Genomic DNA, 13,595 nt, shown 5'->3' with positions numbered 1-13,595 from the left:
CTTCCTGCTCATTCTCACCGACCCTAACAGTCGTTCCTTGCTATTTTGTTGCGCCCTCCTGAACCACTTCTCTGCCACCTAGCCGTTGTCCCAAGCCTTCCGCACTGCCTCCCTACCACATATCTGCCATCTGAGCCATCTGGAGCCCCCCGCCCCCCCCCCCCCCTCAAAAGCCTAGCTTTTGTTCTAGTTGCCCAGCAAGACTTTGGATTGTTGTTTCTCAGCTGCTCAGTCCACCTATCCACTTATTGTCATCCTGGGCAGCAAATATCCTCTGCTTCTCTATTGTACTACCCTCCTAAACTACCTCTCCACCTTGCTCTCATTGCTCTGAATCCCAATGGACGCCACCACCGTCGGTAAACCATAGTCGCAGTTTGTGTCGCATGAATGTTACTATTTTCTATTTTTGTGTGTTGTTTGTCGTTGCCTGTTCGTATTTGAAATAATAATATTTGTTTACTTATTGTTGTTTGGTCTAACTCTGGTATCATTTGATATCAGAGCTAGTTTAACTCTAATCCTATCCTAGGGTGTAGCATCCACCAATATCCAATTCTATCTCCACATAAAATTCCTTCTCTTTGCTCATTTTCAAACCAACCACTCAAAAGTTTTTTTCCCCAATCTACTTCATCATTATACACCCTCTTCCACCTACTGAAACCCAAACCTCAAACCCTAACCACGGTATTGCCGAAACTATTGTCGGAGACCTAATCGAGAGGAAATATAAAAATGTTGTTTTTGAGAAATCTGTAAAGAGATGTACATGAACTTTCTATGGAAGCCTTCCAACTACAACAGAAACTTGTGACCTTCCAGAAGAGACAATCCGAACAGGTCACCCGTAGCGACAACAGTAACTTACTATATTGAATGCATGGAGTGAGTTTCTTCCACCAATGCAGATTCCGACAGAAAGAACGCTATCCCAAATAGTTGGCCTGAAATATCAGAGAAGCATGAATCTTAAATTAAAGGGTGAATTTGCCATATTTTGTTGGCCACTTCGATCGGACAAGGTCATCGAGTGGCTCTAGACCGTGGAATGTGTTTTTTTAGTACCTCTCACAGGACAATAATGAAACTAGCGGCCAACAAGTTAAAGAAGTGTATTGTTGGAAAACTTTGAAGCACTTATGCCAGCGTGAGGGAAAAAATAAGATCATTACCTTGTCCAAAATGAAATGGAAGATGCAGCATCATTACCTACCAAATCATTACTGACCAAATTTTCAGACCCTAGCTTCAAGAGTAGAGAAGTAATATCATCAGACAACTGCCACACATTACAGTCAGAGTTCCACTCCATGATCGAGCAACAATAGTACGCTAAAAATAATATCCAAGCCATCGCCTTAAGGAGAAATTGATTCATTGTGGAGAATAGGTGATGCCAACCAAAACTACTAAATGAGTCCTTGACAAAAAATGCGACAAGTATCGCGGTTTTGGGCAAGCACAACAGATTGCCCAAACAAGAGTACAGTCTATTTCACTAAGCCAGGAGACGTTGAAGAAATGGTTGACAAAAAAGATATTGAATAAGGTGATGACACAAAGGAGTACCAGATTCCTATTGATAAGGGAGAAAAGCACATAGTTCAAGCTGAACCAATGAGAGATACTCCAACAGATTCAACAATGGTTGCCCAAACAGTCTTGAATTCGAGGAACCGACACCAGATACATAGAAACAATAGATAAGAGAATTCTAGACTTTTCAAATATATAGTATACTTCTTAAGTTGCCCCTACTGAGTTAGGTCCAACATGTCAAAGATGAAATTCTTTTTCACCACTTTTGGAAGACTATATAGAGTGATTTGGGTAATTAAATCGGTTCAACAGTTTACCCACCAACAGATGATCAGACGGGATGGATGACCCACAGTGTTGAAAATCAACTTAGGAGCTTTTCAAGAAAAAACATCTTATAGTGGGATTCAGATCCTTTTAGAGAAGAGCAAGAAGAGGACTCTTCTGAGTAATTATGTTTCAATGTGGTCCATCTTGCCATAAATGTCGTTCCAAAATTGATTCCTCTAAATATATACTTGTTTATCAGATACAGTCAGTCGAGTATGAGGAGTGAGAGATGCAGATTATAGATTTACTTGATCAAGATTTGGCTCATGAGAATTGACGTTGTTATGCAATTCTACCTCAAGTCGTGTCAAAAGTAGATGAATACATATTCTATCAGGATCTTTGGAATGACAACACCTACAGAATTGACTTACTAGGAGCTTGCAACATTTTTGGTACCTTCAACGAGCCCAATCTGACTACTATGAGAAGATAGAAGCTTCAACAAATGAGGTCAAAGCTGCCCCAACACCAGGAGACTAACATGAGGCGTCTCCCACTTACAAAGCGGGTGTGGGATCCTGTCTCCACACGGGATGCGATGATTGGCGCGTCTAGACCATTCGGTCCAAGCACGAGAAAGATTGGTCGGTCCTTCCAAGCAGAGAGTCCCCTTCTATTTGGGGTGGGGTCTGCTCCTATTTACCTTAAGCTTATATATTTGTTTTTCATATTTTAGGTTTTTCAGTCTTGGAGTGTATTTATGTCAGGAAAGCCACCAACATCCCATTTATTTCCTTCTAGAATTGTATCCAAATGCGAGTGGTGCTCCAGTTGTATCACGTTCCAAGGTGGTGATCGTTTTCCACTGTATCTTATTTCTGAAGGGATATTTATCCTTACCCAAACAGTCGGTCCTTCCAAGCTGATACTTCCTATTTGGAGGGGGGGTCCACTTCTATTTACCATAAGCTTCTAATTTGTTTTTCATGCTTTGAGTTTTTAGTTTTGGATTGTATTTCTATTAGAACAGTCACCGATGTCCTCTGTTTTCCCTTCCATATATCTAAGGGTGAGTAGTGCTCCGGCTATATCTCACTCCCAAGAGGATATTTATCCTTCCTCAACTCCTTTTGCATACCCTCGCTTCGCTGCCACACATTCATCCTAGCTACAGCCGCCCCGATAGCAGCACTTTTGTTGTTTCAGTTCCTTGTTGTCTAGCAATTCTCCTCGCTGTCGCAGCCTCGAGACAACCCTCCTGCTATCCCACAGATCACAATCTCACACATTCCCCGACCATCATCATTCCCGCTTGCTACCACTGCCCTGAACAGTCGTTCTTGGCTATTTTGTTGATGTTTGCCCCCTCAAAACCACCTCCCAGCTGCCTAGCCGTTGTCTCAAGCCTCCTTCAATGCCTTCCTACCACATATCATTGTCCCAGCCACCCGAAGCCCCCTCCCTGCAGCCTAGTTGTTGTAGCCGTCCAACTCCGCTTTGGATCATTGTTTTGTCGCTGCCCAGCCCGCTTATCCACTTGTTGTCGTCCCGAGCAACGAATATCCCATGCTCCCTACTGTACCATACTACCATCCCCCCTGCTCCACCTCCCCAACTTGTTATCATCGTTCCGACCCCCAACAGCCGCCACCACCACCACCGTCGGTACACCCTGCGACTGTGTATGTTGCTATTTTCTTTTTCTGTGTGTTGGCTGTAGCTGCCTATTAGCTTTTCCAGTAATAATATTTAATTGTTTATTGTTGTTAGGGTTAACTCCGATATCAGACACTTTCATGATTACCAATAAATAAACTTGTGGATGTTCCTTAAGTTCACTGAAGATTTTCTTTTGTGATTCCAGTGAATCTAGTGCATGATAGGATCCACTTGAGAAATTTTGGTTGAATAGACAACCCCTGCCTGAATTGGATCAACTTGAGGAAGATCATTGTGGGACAAAAAGTAATGTTGGGAATCTAATTGAGATGAGTTAGTTGGGGTTAGTAAATTGAATTAGCCTTGTAATATATGCATAGCCCCTTTCCTTTTTTTTATCAATCCTTTTTTTTTGGGGAGTTTGAACCGCTAAAAATGTTTGAATAGGATCTAGTATCCTATCACATTGAGAATACTGTTGCTAATTTCATCTTAACTACTTCGATTTATCTCATTGTGTGGACACGGTAAGCAAATTGAGCACATTCACTAAATGCTCAACAATTCATGGATATGAAAGTTGTATTCTCCTTCATTGCTCTTGAATATTTTCTACCCACACTTCCCTATGGAGTTGATAAATTGCGAGTATAATTTTTTTCTCATGAGTAAATCTTTTACTATCATTTGCAATTCTCACAAAATATTTGGCGTTCATGAATTATGTAATCAGAAGGAAAAAAATAAATATTTGGTAGAACATGAAACAAACCTCGGACACTTCTCTGTAATGAACAAGAACAATGTGATCACAGGATCTGTGAAAAGAAAAAAATTGTATTAAAAAAAGGATTTAGTTATTCATATTATTGCATGTAACAAGTCAATAAAAACCCATATCCTCTATTCAAAAGTGAAAATCAACATTTCATTAGTAACAAGAAATAAGTAAAAAATGGGCAAATTAGTCTAAAGATCCAAAGAAAAAAGCACAATAGCCAGATCAGCAAGAGGGAGAACAAAGTAGCAAAGAGAACATTGCGATAAGCTGTAAGTTCGAAAAAGGAAAGATTTGATCTTAAATTTTCATTATTTGACGTCTGATGCCACCACAAATATTGTTGATTCAAGACAAGTAAAATTCTTAGGTTTTCTCCATTTTCCTTCTAAAATACCACAGTGAACCATAATTTTAAGTACCAGCCTGGAGCCCTGACAAAGACTTCAACAAGAGACCAGGTCTGAAATCAATCAGCATAAAAACACAAGATAACATAATTACCAGCATCGACTAATGCTAATACACTTAAAGAAACAAATCATAAAGAATTTTGAAATGTATATCGCAAGGCTTTGATTATACTTAAAGTTATAATAAGAAATTTCATTTAAAATTCAATATTCATTTGATAATAGCTCGAAAATGACTAAAATGATAACTAGATTTTTTAAGTGAGCCTATTTTAATACCAAAATTTTTATATGTTTAATTTAGTCAAACAACTTGGAATCAATTTCATCCTACTATTAGCCCCGTATGGTCACCCACCTCAAACGCACAAACCATAACTACCTGCTTCTATTCTTACTTTAGAATCATCTTGTATGCCTCTATATAGAATACCTGTGTAATGCTACAGTGTCAAGGAGGATGAATAGGTGAAATTCAATCCATAATTTCCTTCTGCGGGATTTGCTAGAGGCCTTCACTGTTCTTGTGCTGATAGCTTTATGGTATCAGAGCCTCTTGCCGGAAAGAGGTGCCATCAGGTTACCGGGTGAGCATCTCTATTACAATCTCTGCCTCACCTTACCTCATATCTCAAATGGATGAATCAATTACTCCAGAATCCTAATCCTCTTTCCTTCCCGCCTCGAATACAACCGATCTACCTTCCCTAAAATTCCTGCACTCACATCTAAAACATCTGACCCAAAATTCGTTCACCGCCGATAACTGCCATGTTTGGCATGCCCAAATTCTAAAAATCTTCATGGCAAATGGGTTTGACGATTTCACTGAACATAACAATGAAAGTACCGAAAACCACAATTTCATTTAAGGAAACTCATAGATCAAAACCTCACAGCATCGCTATACTCCACCATCTTCTCAGTCGTACTTCCACATATTCTACATTTCCACACTACCACAGCCATCGGAACAACCTTAGAACGCCGATTGCAACACACAAATAGATCCCGTGTCATTCAGTTGAAAAAAGAATTACACCACAACTTAATGAAGGGGAACACCATGACACAATACTTAACTGAAATTCAGAACCTCGTGGATCAAAAAACAGCTGTTGGATCAAAAATTGATCAAGATGATGTCATACTATTCAATGAACTTCCGTCCTCCTACAACTCTTTCAAGACCTCTACTCGCACTATGCTTCCGCCCATCACACTTGAGGACCTCTACTCCCTTCTCTGTAGGGTGGAAGTCAACATCAATAGTGACAATGCAAAAAACATGCCCTCCATTGAATCTCAAATAGCCCTCATGACTATTCATTGAAGAGGTTCATTCCACAATTGAGGAAGGGAAGAACTCAGACAACAAACCAATGTAGAGTTCACTCTGAAGGCTCTAGCAGAGGTTTTCAATCAACCCGATCTCTCACAATATGTCAAATATGCATCAAAACGGGCCATTCCACATCAATATGCTGGCACCGAACCAATTTGGAATATGTCCCTAGACCTTCACCTCAAACTTTAGCAGCTACTTTAAAGGATTGAGTCCTAGCTTCCGGAGCAACAGCACATTTCACCTCAAATCTCAATCAACTACAACAACCGACTACCTATCATGGCTCGGAACAAGTTCTAGTTGGCAATAGGCAAGCAATTTTCATCCAGCACAAGAGCGATGCCATCCTTCCTACCCCAAGTCGTAAGCTTAAACTATCTCAAATCCATTACACTCCATTGCTCTCTCACAACTTAATATCCATTCATAAGTTAACCAAAGATAACAATCTTGTTGTCTCATTTGACTCATCCGGCTTCTACATATCTGATCCACAGACACGTCAACTGACAGGCTCCCTTCAGTATCTCACAGTCACGAGACTGGACATAGCCTATGCTATAAATTGGTTGTCAACACCTACCATTAACTTAATCATTTTTTTAGATGAAAATTGATGGAGGGAAAGCTTACAAACAAGCCTTAAAAATTAACAGTTTGACAACAGAAAATCCCATGAGATATTAGAAAGATTTCAATTCATTTGTGAAATAACAGAGAATTTTTTTTATTTATGAGAGCAGGTTCAAAATGAGAAAATTTTTAGAAAAACTACAAATTATAGCAATCTGTTGCTGACATGTCGATTTCAAAATCAAAACTAGTTTTATGAATCACCAAAATTCAATCCCCTTAAATCCACTGACATGGGGATTTTCCTCCAAAAGCTAAAACAATTTTGCCCAAACCATTTTAATTGAGAGAGTGGGTTGAACCGGCCCTCTCCTTCCTCTTTTCATTTGGCAGGAAATCCCCTTTTTGTTTCCTGTCTACTATATTCTATTTATATGTGTGTTTGTTGTCTAGGTTTTCAACTCATGTTATTTTTCTGATTTCAATTTGTGAAGACAACCGCCGGCGTCTTATTTTTCCCCTTCGAGGGTTGTATCTGATAGAAAGGGTGGTGCTCCGACAGTACCTTATCCCCCAATATTGATTTATTTCTCCCACGTCCACCTCTGCCATCCTTCCTTACAGCAGCAACTTTTCCTTGCAGTTTCCCGCCAGCGACTCGTCAGCCTTCCACTTCCACCTTTCTGTCACGGACCTCATCCCCGTCAACCTTCCACTTCCTGCCCACCGGCCGTCACACCCCACCCACTGCTAAACCGCAACCCCTAAGAATCGTAACCTTCTGCTGCCATCACAACCTACAGCCTTTGTGACCTGCTGCGAACCGGTTGCTCTCTCCTGCCTCCCAGCAAGCCTCCCCTGCAGCCCAAGCTCCAACTACAGCTGTCAGTAGGTCTCACTGCCACCTACACTCCTATTTTCCCTGCCGCAAACCCCTAAGACCTCATATCATATTGCTGCTAAACCTACATCCTCCCAATTCAGTTGTTGTCCTACCTTCCCAACCTGCTACCCTACCTTCTAACATAACTCCCAGCCGCCCAACAAACGTTCTCGTCGCCTTAACCTGCTGCCTCCCCCCTCCAGCCCACCTTCCAACTCTGGCAGTCCCTCTCTCGCATTCACCCTTGCTATCCCAAGCCTTCATATTAGGATACATTTTCAAGGTGTTTGTTGTGTCATTTTATGTTTGGGTGATGTTCTTTCAGTTTGTGTGTCTTGTAACCCTATTTTCCTATTAATAAAAGTTTTTTTTTTTTTTTTTTTATGATTTGGATTTTCCCCTCTGCTATCACCCCCCATTTTAAATAATAAACCTATTAATAAAAGTTTTTTTTTTTTTTTTATGATTTGGGCTTTCTCCTCTGGTATCAGCCACCAATTTAAGTAATAGACAATTGTACTTAAAACTTTAAAGCCTATAGATTTAAAAACAAAAGAATGGGCATACAAAGTGCATCAAGCTCCCGCCAAATATGTACTGCACTTGAAGTCCATAAATTTTCAAAAGAAAAAATCCATGGTGTTTTTTTATTAGTATTATTTTTTCTCAGTCTTATATCATGCTTCCATTAAGAAGTATTTCTGGAAAAGAAATGCGTATCTTTTTTCATCAGAACAATACGAAACATTCCTACAACAGCAGAAAACACAAAATGTAAACCCTTAGCATAGAAGATGCTCATGAAGTATACTGATGATGAAAAATAGCTGTTGAACTTATCCGTAGGTAGAGACAGCTGGTGTATTTCCAGACCAACATCAAGAGCAAAAAATAAAAGAATTAATTTCCAAAAAAAAAAAAACTAAAGCAACTTCCTTACAGTTAATAAGCCCAACAAATAGTGGGGGTGAGGCGGGATGCAAAAAACAATGGACAAACAGATCTTTTACCCAATTTTTGGCCATGCCCCATTTGACCTAAAACCAAAAACAGCTTCTCAAGAATTTTTTATCAGCAATTAATGAAAAAGATTATTGTGAATACAGATCAACTCAAGATCATTAACTAATTCATTTCGTCTTAAGTTTCCAAACAGAAGACATGAATACAGAAGAACTCGTCAACTTAGAACGCATAAATAAAAATATAAACACATTAAAAGCATCACTAGAAGCTTAAAACATGTAAGAACTTGCCGATCCAGCATCCAATAGCTCCGCCTCTGAAAAGAAGGATTTAGCTCCCCATGAGCATAGTAACAATTGAGAGCATCAATATTCCCAACCTGGATATTTCAATGTATTGCATAAATTAACAAAAAGAAAGCAAATAACTGCAATAAAAAATATAAAATAAATAAATATCCACAGAACCACACATACTTCCAACAACCCATCAAATGAACAACGACTTGAAAATATAGAAATTGCGTATAAGCCACCATAAGCCTTTTTTATTGGAATAATAACTAAAAGAAGGGTATGGCCAATGCTCACAGTAAAATATGAGCAAAGGCAAATATATGTCAGAGTAGTTTCAACTTGAAAAAGCATGATTTGCTAAATAAATTTTAAACTTTTTGGCCCTCCCACTGAGAGACTAAAAAGCCATCCATTAAACAGGCTTTAAGCACCATAACACTTGACTCGGGCAATACATTAACAGTATAATACTATAATTGCATACCATCTAGCAGTCAGTTTTGCATGACAGGCAATAATGCTCCAATCGCCAGATCAATTTTAAAGGCTTATTTTCATGATAATATAGTAGGACCTTATTATATGTTATTTTCATTAAGAAACAGGCAGGATCATTTAAATATTAAATCATAATTTGTAATCAAATAAATTAATAAAAATAAAGATTCAAGAAAATCAATCAAATAATTAATTGAAACATTTAAATTGAGTGGTATTATTTGTTTTTAAAGATGAAAGTTCTTAAGGGGACGGTGCCAACATAGCTTTTGAACAAATCATCAAAAGTTATAATCCTCAAAAGTTAATCTTTCATGTCTGATGTTTAGGATCAGTAATTTATGGAGAAATGTTTTTTTCTCAATGAGATGATCATCATTTCCTTTACCACAGATGTACATGAATACATATTGAAATTGGAGGAGATTTTCTCCATGTAGTTTGTGATTGGTGATGCAAGAAGAGAATTCAATTGTTGTAGAACCAAACAGACTTCTGAAGAAAAAGTAGCTTTCATGTTTGTATTTGGTCATCATGAGGATTTCCACTAAAGAGAAAAATTGTTTGTACTCAAAACAGGATTTCCATTGGAAAAAGAAATCATCTACGCCGACATAGGAATTCCACTAAAGGGAGAATTTGTCTTTCACCTACACAAGATTTCCACTAGGCATGATTCCCACTTGAGAAAGAAAGCAAATGTCAAGGTGTTTGGGATGAGGTTGTTGTTGTTGCTGCTGCCTAGACAGAGATGTTCTCTACTTGAGGAGATTCCGAGTGGCTACTCAAATGTAACAGCGGAGCCACAATTTCTTGAAATGTGGGTGGATCCATGTGGTCCATGATTATATTCATACCAATAATATGGAGTATATCCCTCTAACTTTACCTATTCTCTATCAGTTTCACAAACATATGAAGAATATCTCTGGCTTCACCACCACATTTTCAATTCTATTGAGCAAAGTTCATCTAGTGAAGTAGAGCTGATGTAGAATAGGCAAGGCCTCTCACTAGATTAATTTTTAAGGTTGATCATCTCAATGATCCATTATTTATTATTATTATTTTATTTTATCTTCTTTAAGAAATATCGAGGCCCATCAAATTATATTCGAAGGAAATATTTTAAATATTAAATCTTATTTTGGAACCAAAAAAATAAGTTCAAATTTAATATTCAAAAGAATCAAGGACATATTTAATTAATTCCTTTAAATTAGAATGCCATTATTTGTTTCTAAATATGAAAATGACGTGAGGAGAGGCTACTACTATAGCCTTGAATGAACTTTCAAGAGGTATTTTCTATGTTTTCTTTCAAATTTCTTTCCCTTTTTATAGAATTGTCGGCACTATTTTGGTTGGGGGAGTTGCTCGTAAGAAGTCGTTGGTCACCGAAATCGAGATCTCGTCGCCTGCTTCGGAAGGACGTTTTAATTTACATATAGATTTAAATTTTCAAGAGGTATTTTCTATGTTTTCTTTCAAATTTCTTTCCCTTTTTATAGAATTGTCGGCACTATTTTGGTTGAGGGAGTTGCCCGAAAGAAGCTATTGGTCACCGAAATCGAGATCTCGTTGCCTGCTTCGGAAGGACGTTTTAATTTACATAGATTTAAATTTGGAAAAATATGGAATCAAACTGACCCCATATTGTTTATAGTTTAAATGAAAGAGCATTATACCTCAAATCTTATATCTATCCCGAATGATAAGAACAAGACTTGAGGATGAGACTCGATCAAATAAACTAAGAAATATATGACGTCCGTTTGATCTGCGAAACCGTTTTATTTGTCGACAATTTCCCCTATTTAATATGAAAAATTAAATAGGGTTTATATTAAGTTGGGTTCGGAAAAACTTCTTATAAGAGCAAGCTCCTATAGTTAATTACATCTTAAATGACCGAAGTCACCTAAGAATACTCTCGATAAAAATCAGGAAAAATTATCTTCAATGAGGTTAAAATGATAGAACTTTTCAACGAAATCGGACAAAAAAGTGTGCAAAGGGGAATGGTTCAAACTTGAAACATTCATTGTAGAATCCAACGGAAGAAGAACTAGGGGATGTTACAGATCCGAAAGAAAACCTCGGTGACTTCCCAAGCAATCTTATTGTTTGGCTTCAGTTTAGAGGAGAATTATTTAAGTGTTTCATCCTGCCAATTTTATTTAATTAGGGTTTACATCTGTGTGAAAATAACACCCAAATAGCCTGAAAAATGTGAGGATTTAGATCGTGATAGACGACAACCTCAGAATCCTAAGGCGAGTTATGGCTTAGATTGTACAACATGTTTGTGCAAAGGCCTAAATATGATGTGAGGATTTTGTTGCGCTAGGCAAACAACCTCGAAGTTCTATGGCTTGGTTGTTTAATTCTTAGGAATAGTTTAGCTGAGGAAGACATGTTTTGTTGTTAAAGATGATCGTGTTGCCCACAACGCTAGCTCCAAGCATCGTGTTGCTCACAACGCTAGCTCCAAGCTCCTTGTCGTGACGGGTTTAGGTTTTCTAGGGTGGTCAATTATGATGTCAAATCAGACGGTCCTATGATTGTGGTTCTTTAAACATTTTACGAAAGGCATGTTGAAGTTGTACAGTGTATGAAATAATAATAGAGTGCGTAAAGAAAAGGTAAAAGGTATAGCAGGAGAGAGACTGCAAGAAAGTAACATGCTGTAAACACAAAACAAACTTGTATACCTGGGAGATCCGTTGTTCTTTAGGTGTAGTTGATGCAACGGGTACAAGTGACAAAATTTGAAGAAACAGGTCGAAATGCATCATATAAAAAAAAACTAATAAAGAAAACTAATAAAGAAAAAAAACATCGTCTATAAAACTCAAGAAAGATCGTCAAAAGACTCACGACAGGAAAAGTACGAGGAAACCGAAGAATCGATAAATCGATGAAAATCATAGAAAACACAGGAAAATCTCAGAAAAATACCACGAATGCTTTGTCCAAAAGTTTCGATAAGACATGAAAAGGTCAAAAAAGAGCGGACCACAAGCACTCGGGTAGGGCTAGGCTCAAATATATATTTGTACTCGAGGTTCATCGAAGGCTACTCGGTCACCCGGATGTATAAAGCCCGCCACTCAACTAGAATGGTGTCTTACTGAACCTAACTTAGGAGGGTGCTCTTTGGCCTGAAGCAGGTGATCAACAGGTGGACAACCAAATTTTAAAAAATATTTAAAATTTATATTTTTAGCATGCACATAGGTTTCAAGCATACAAAAGTGGGTTGTATCAATTTTATTTGTAGCGAAAAATATATTTTTGTTTAAAAAAAAAAAGTGTATCCGTTCTTATCAAATTTGTTTTTATTATAGGTTTGAAAATGTGTAGTTGTCCACGAGTCGATCACGCTGTCGGGCGTAGGACTACCAACAACCTAAGAAGGTACGGGTCAACTCCCGCTAGTCTTATGTCGGTGAATGATATTACATCCTACGGTTCACCGAGTCCGTGGGGGTGTCTCGATGTCGTAGGATTGAATATCATTTCGCTCTACCACCGGTGTGCCTTTGTCATCACCGCCCTAAGCCCCAAAGTGATCTACTTGCGACCTTGCTTGATGATTTCACGTATAGCAAAAGGCTATACGTATGTATCGGACATAAGCATAAAAAACCGAACCAAGAAGCAAGGAAAAAAAAGAACAAAAGTGGGGTGAGAGAAAGGAGGCACCGATCCACCTAAAACACCGAAAAGAAATGGGATGAATCAGCCCTCAAAACTCGTAACGAAAATACATGAGAAGGTAGGGCCCAAGGTCCTTGAATCAATCTGAAAGGATGGTATTTTCTCGCTTTGTTAGAATTGGATCAAGCCAAGGAGGGTGTCCTTTCCAAATCTTGTCTCGAACGATTCGAAACGGGCCCGAACCGACAAAACGATCACCCACAAATGACCTCCCCGATATCGATGTCTAACCTCAAAAAAAAAAATATCTTCCATGGGCTTAATTTAATTCAACCAAATGCTCTCCCAAATAGGACTTGAAAATCCTCCAAATTCCATGAATTGAACAAAAGGAAAGTGACCCGGGGAAGACTACCATCGGCACCTCCAAACTCATGCCAAAATTAAGATTTTTCAACTCCCAAATTAATCAATAGCTTCACATACCAAATAAACATAAAACCTTCCAATAAAGCCACATAAAGGCTCACGGTCGGGGTCAATAGAGAAGAGGAAGCAGCCACCAAGGCTCTCGGCCAAGGCCACCAACAAAACAAGGAGCTCACGGCTAAGGCAAGAAACAGGGCGAAAAGAGGCTCACGACTAAGGCAACCCAAGGCACAAGGAAGGCTCACGGACAAGGCAACCCAAGGCACAAGAAAGG

General features: G+C 38.6%; 1 protein-coding gene across 1 annotated transcript in view; it reads right to left on the bottom strand.

Moving 5' to 3' along the window:
- Positions 1 to 13,595, bottom strand: part of LOC110026947 (calmodulin-binding transcription activator 4-like) — a 63,334-nt gene that overhangs the window by 18,324 nt on the left and 31,415 nt on the right. Inside the window, exons 4-5 of the mRNA XM_020728180.1 lie at positions 8,726 to 8,814; positions 4,247 to 4,292 (exon numbers count right to left, since the gene is read on the bottom strand). Coding sequence (XP_020583839.1) covers positions 4,247 to 4,292; positions 8,726 to 8,814 — 135 coding nt within the window. The remainder of the gene's footprint in view (positions 1 to 4,246; positions 4,293 to 8,725; positions 8,815 to 13,595) is intronic.

The sequence above is a fragment of the Phalaenopsis equestris genome, unplaced genomic scaffold, assembly GCF_001263595.1.
Source record: "Phalaenopsis equestris unplaced genomic scaffold, ASM126359v1 Scaffold000405, whole genome shotgun sequence".
In the NCBI taxonomy this organism is placed as follows: domain Eukaryota; kingdom Viridiplantae; phylum Streptophyta; class Magnoliopsida; order Asparagales; family Orchidaceae; genus Phalaenopsis; species Phalaenopsis equestris.
Note: the sequence above shows the minus strand (reverse complement) of the source record. Positions and strands in the feature narration are given on the sequence as shown.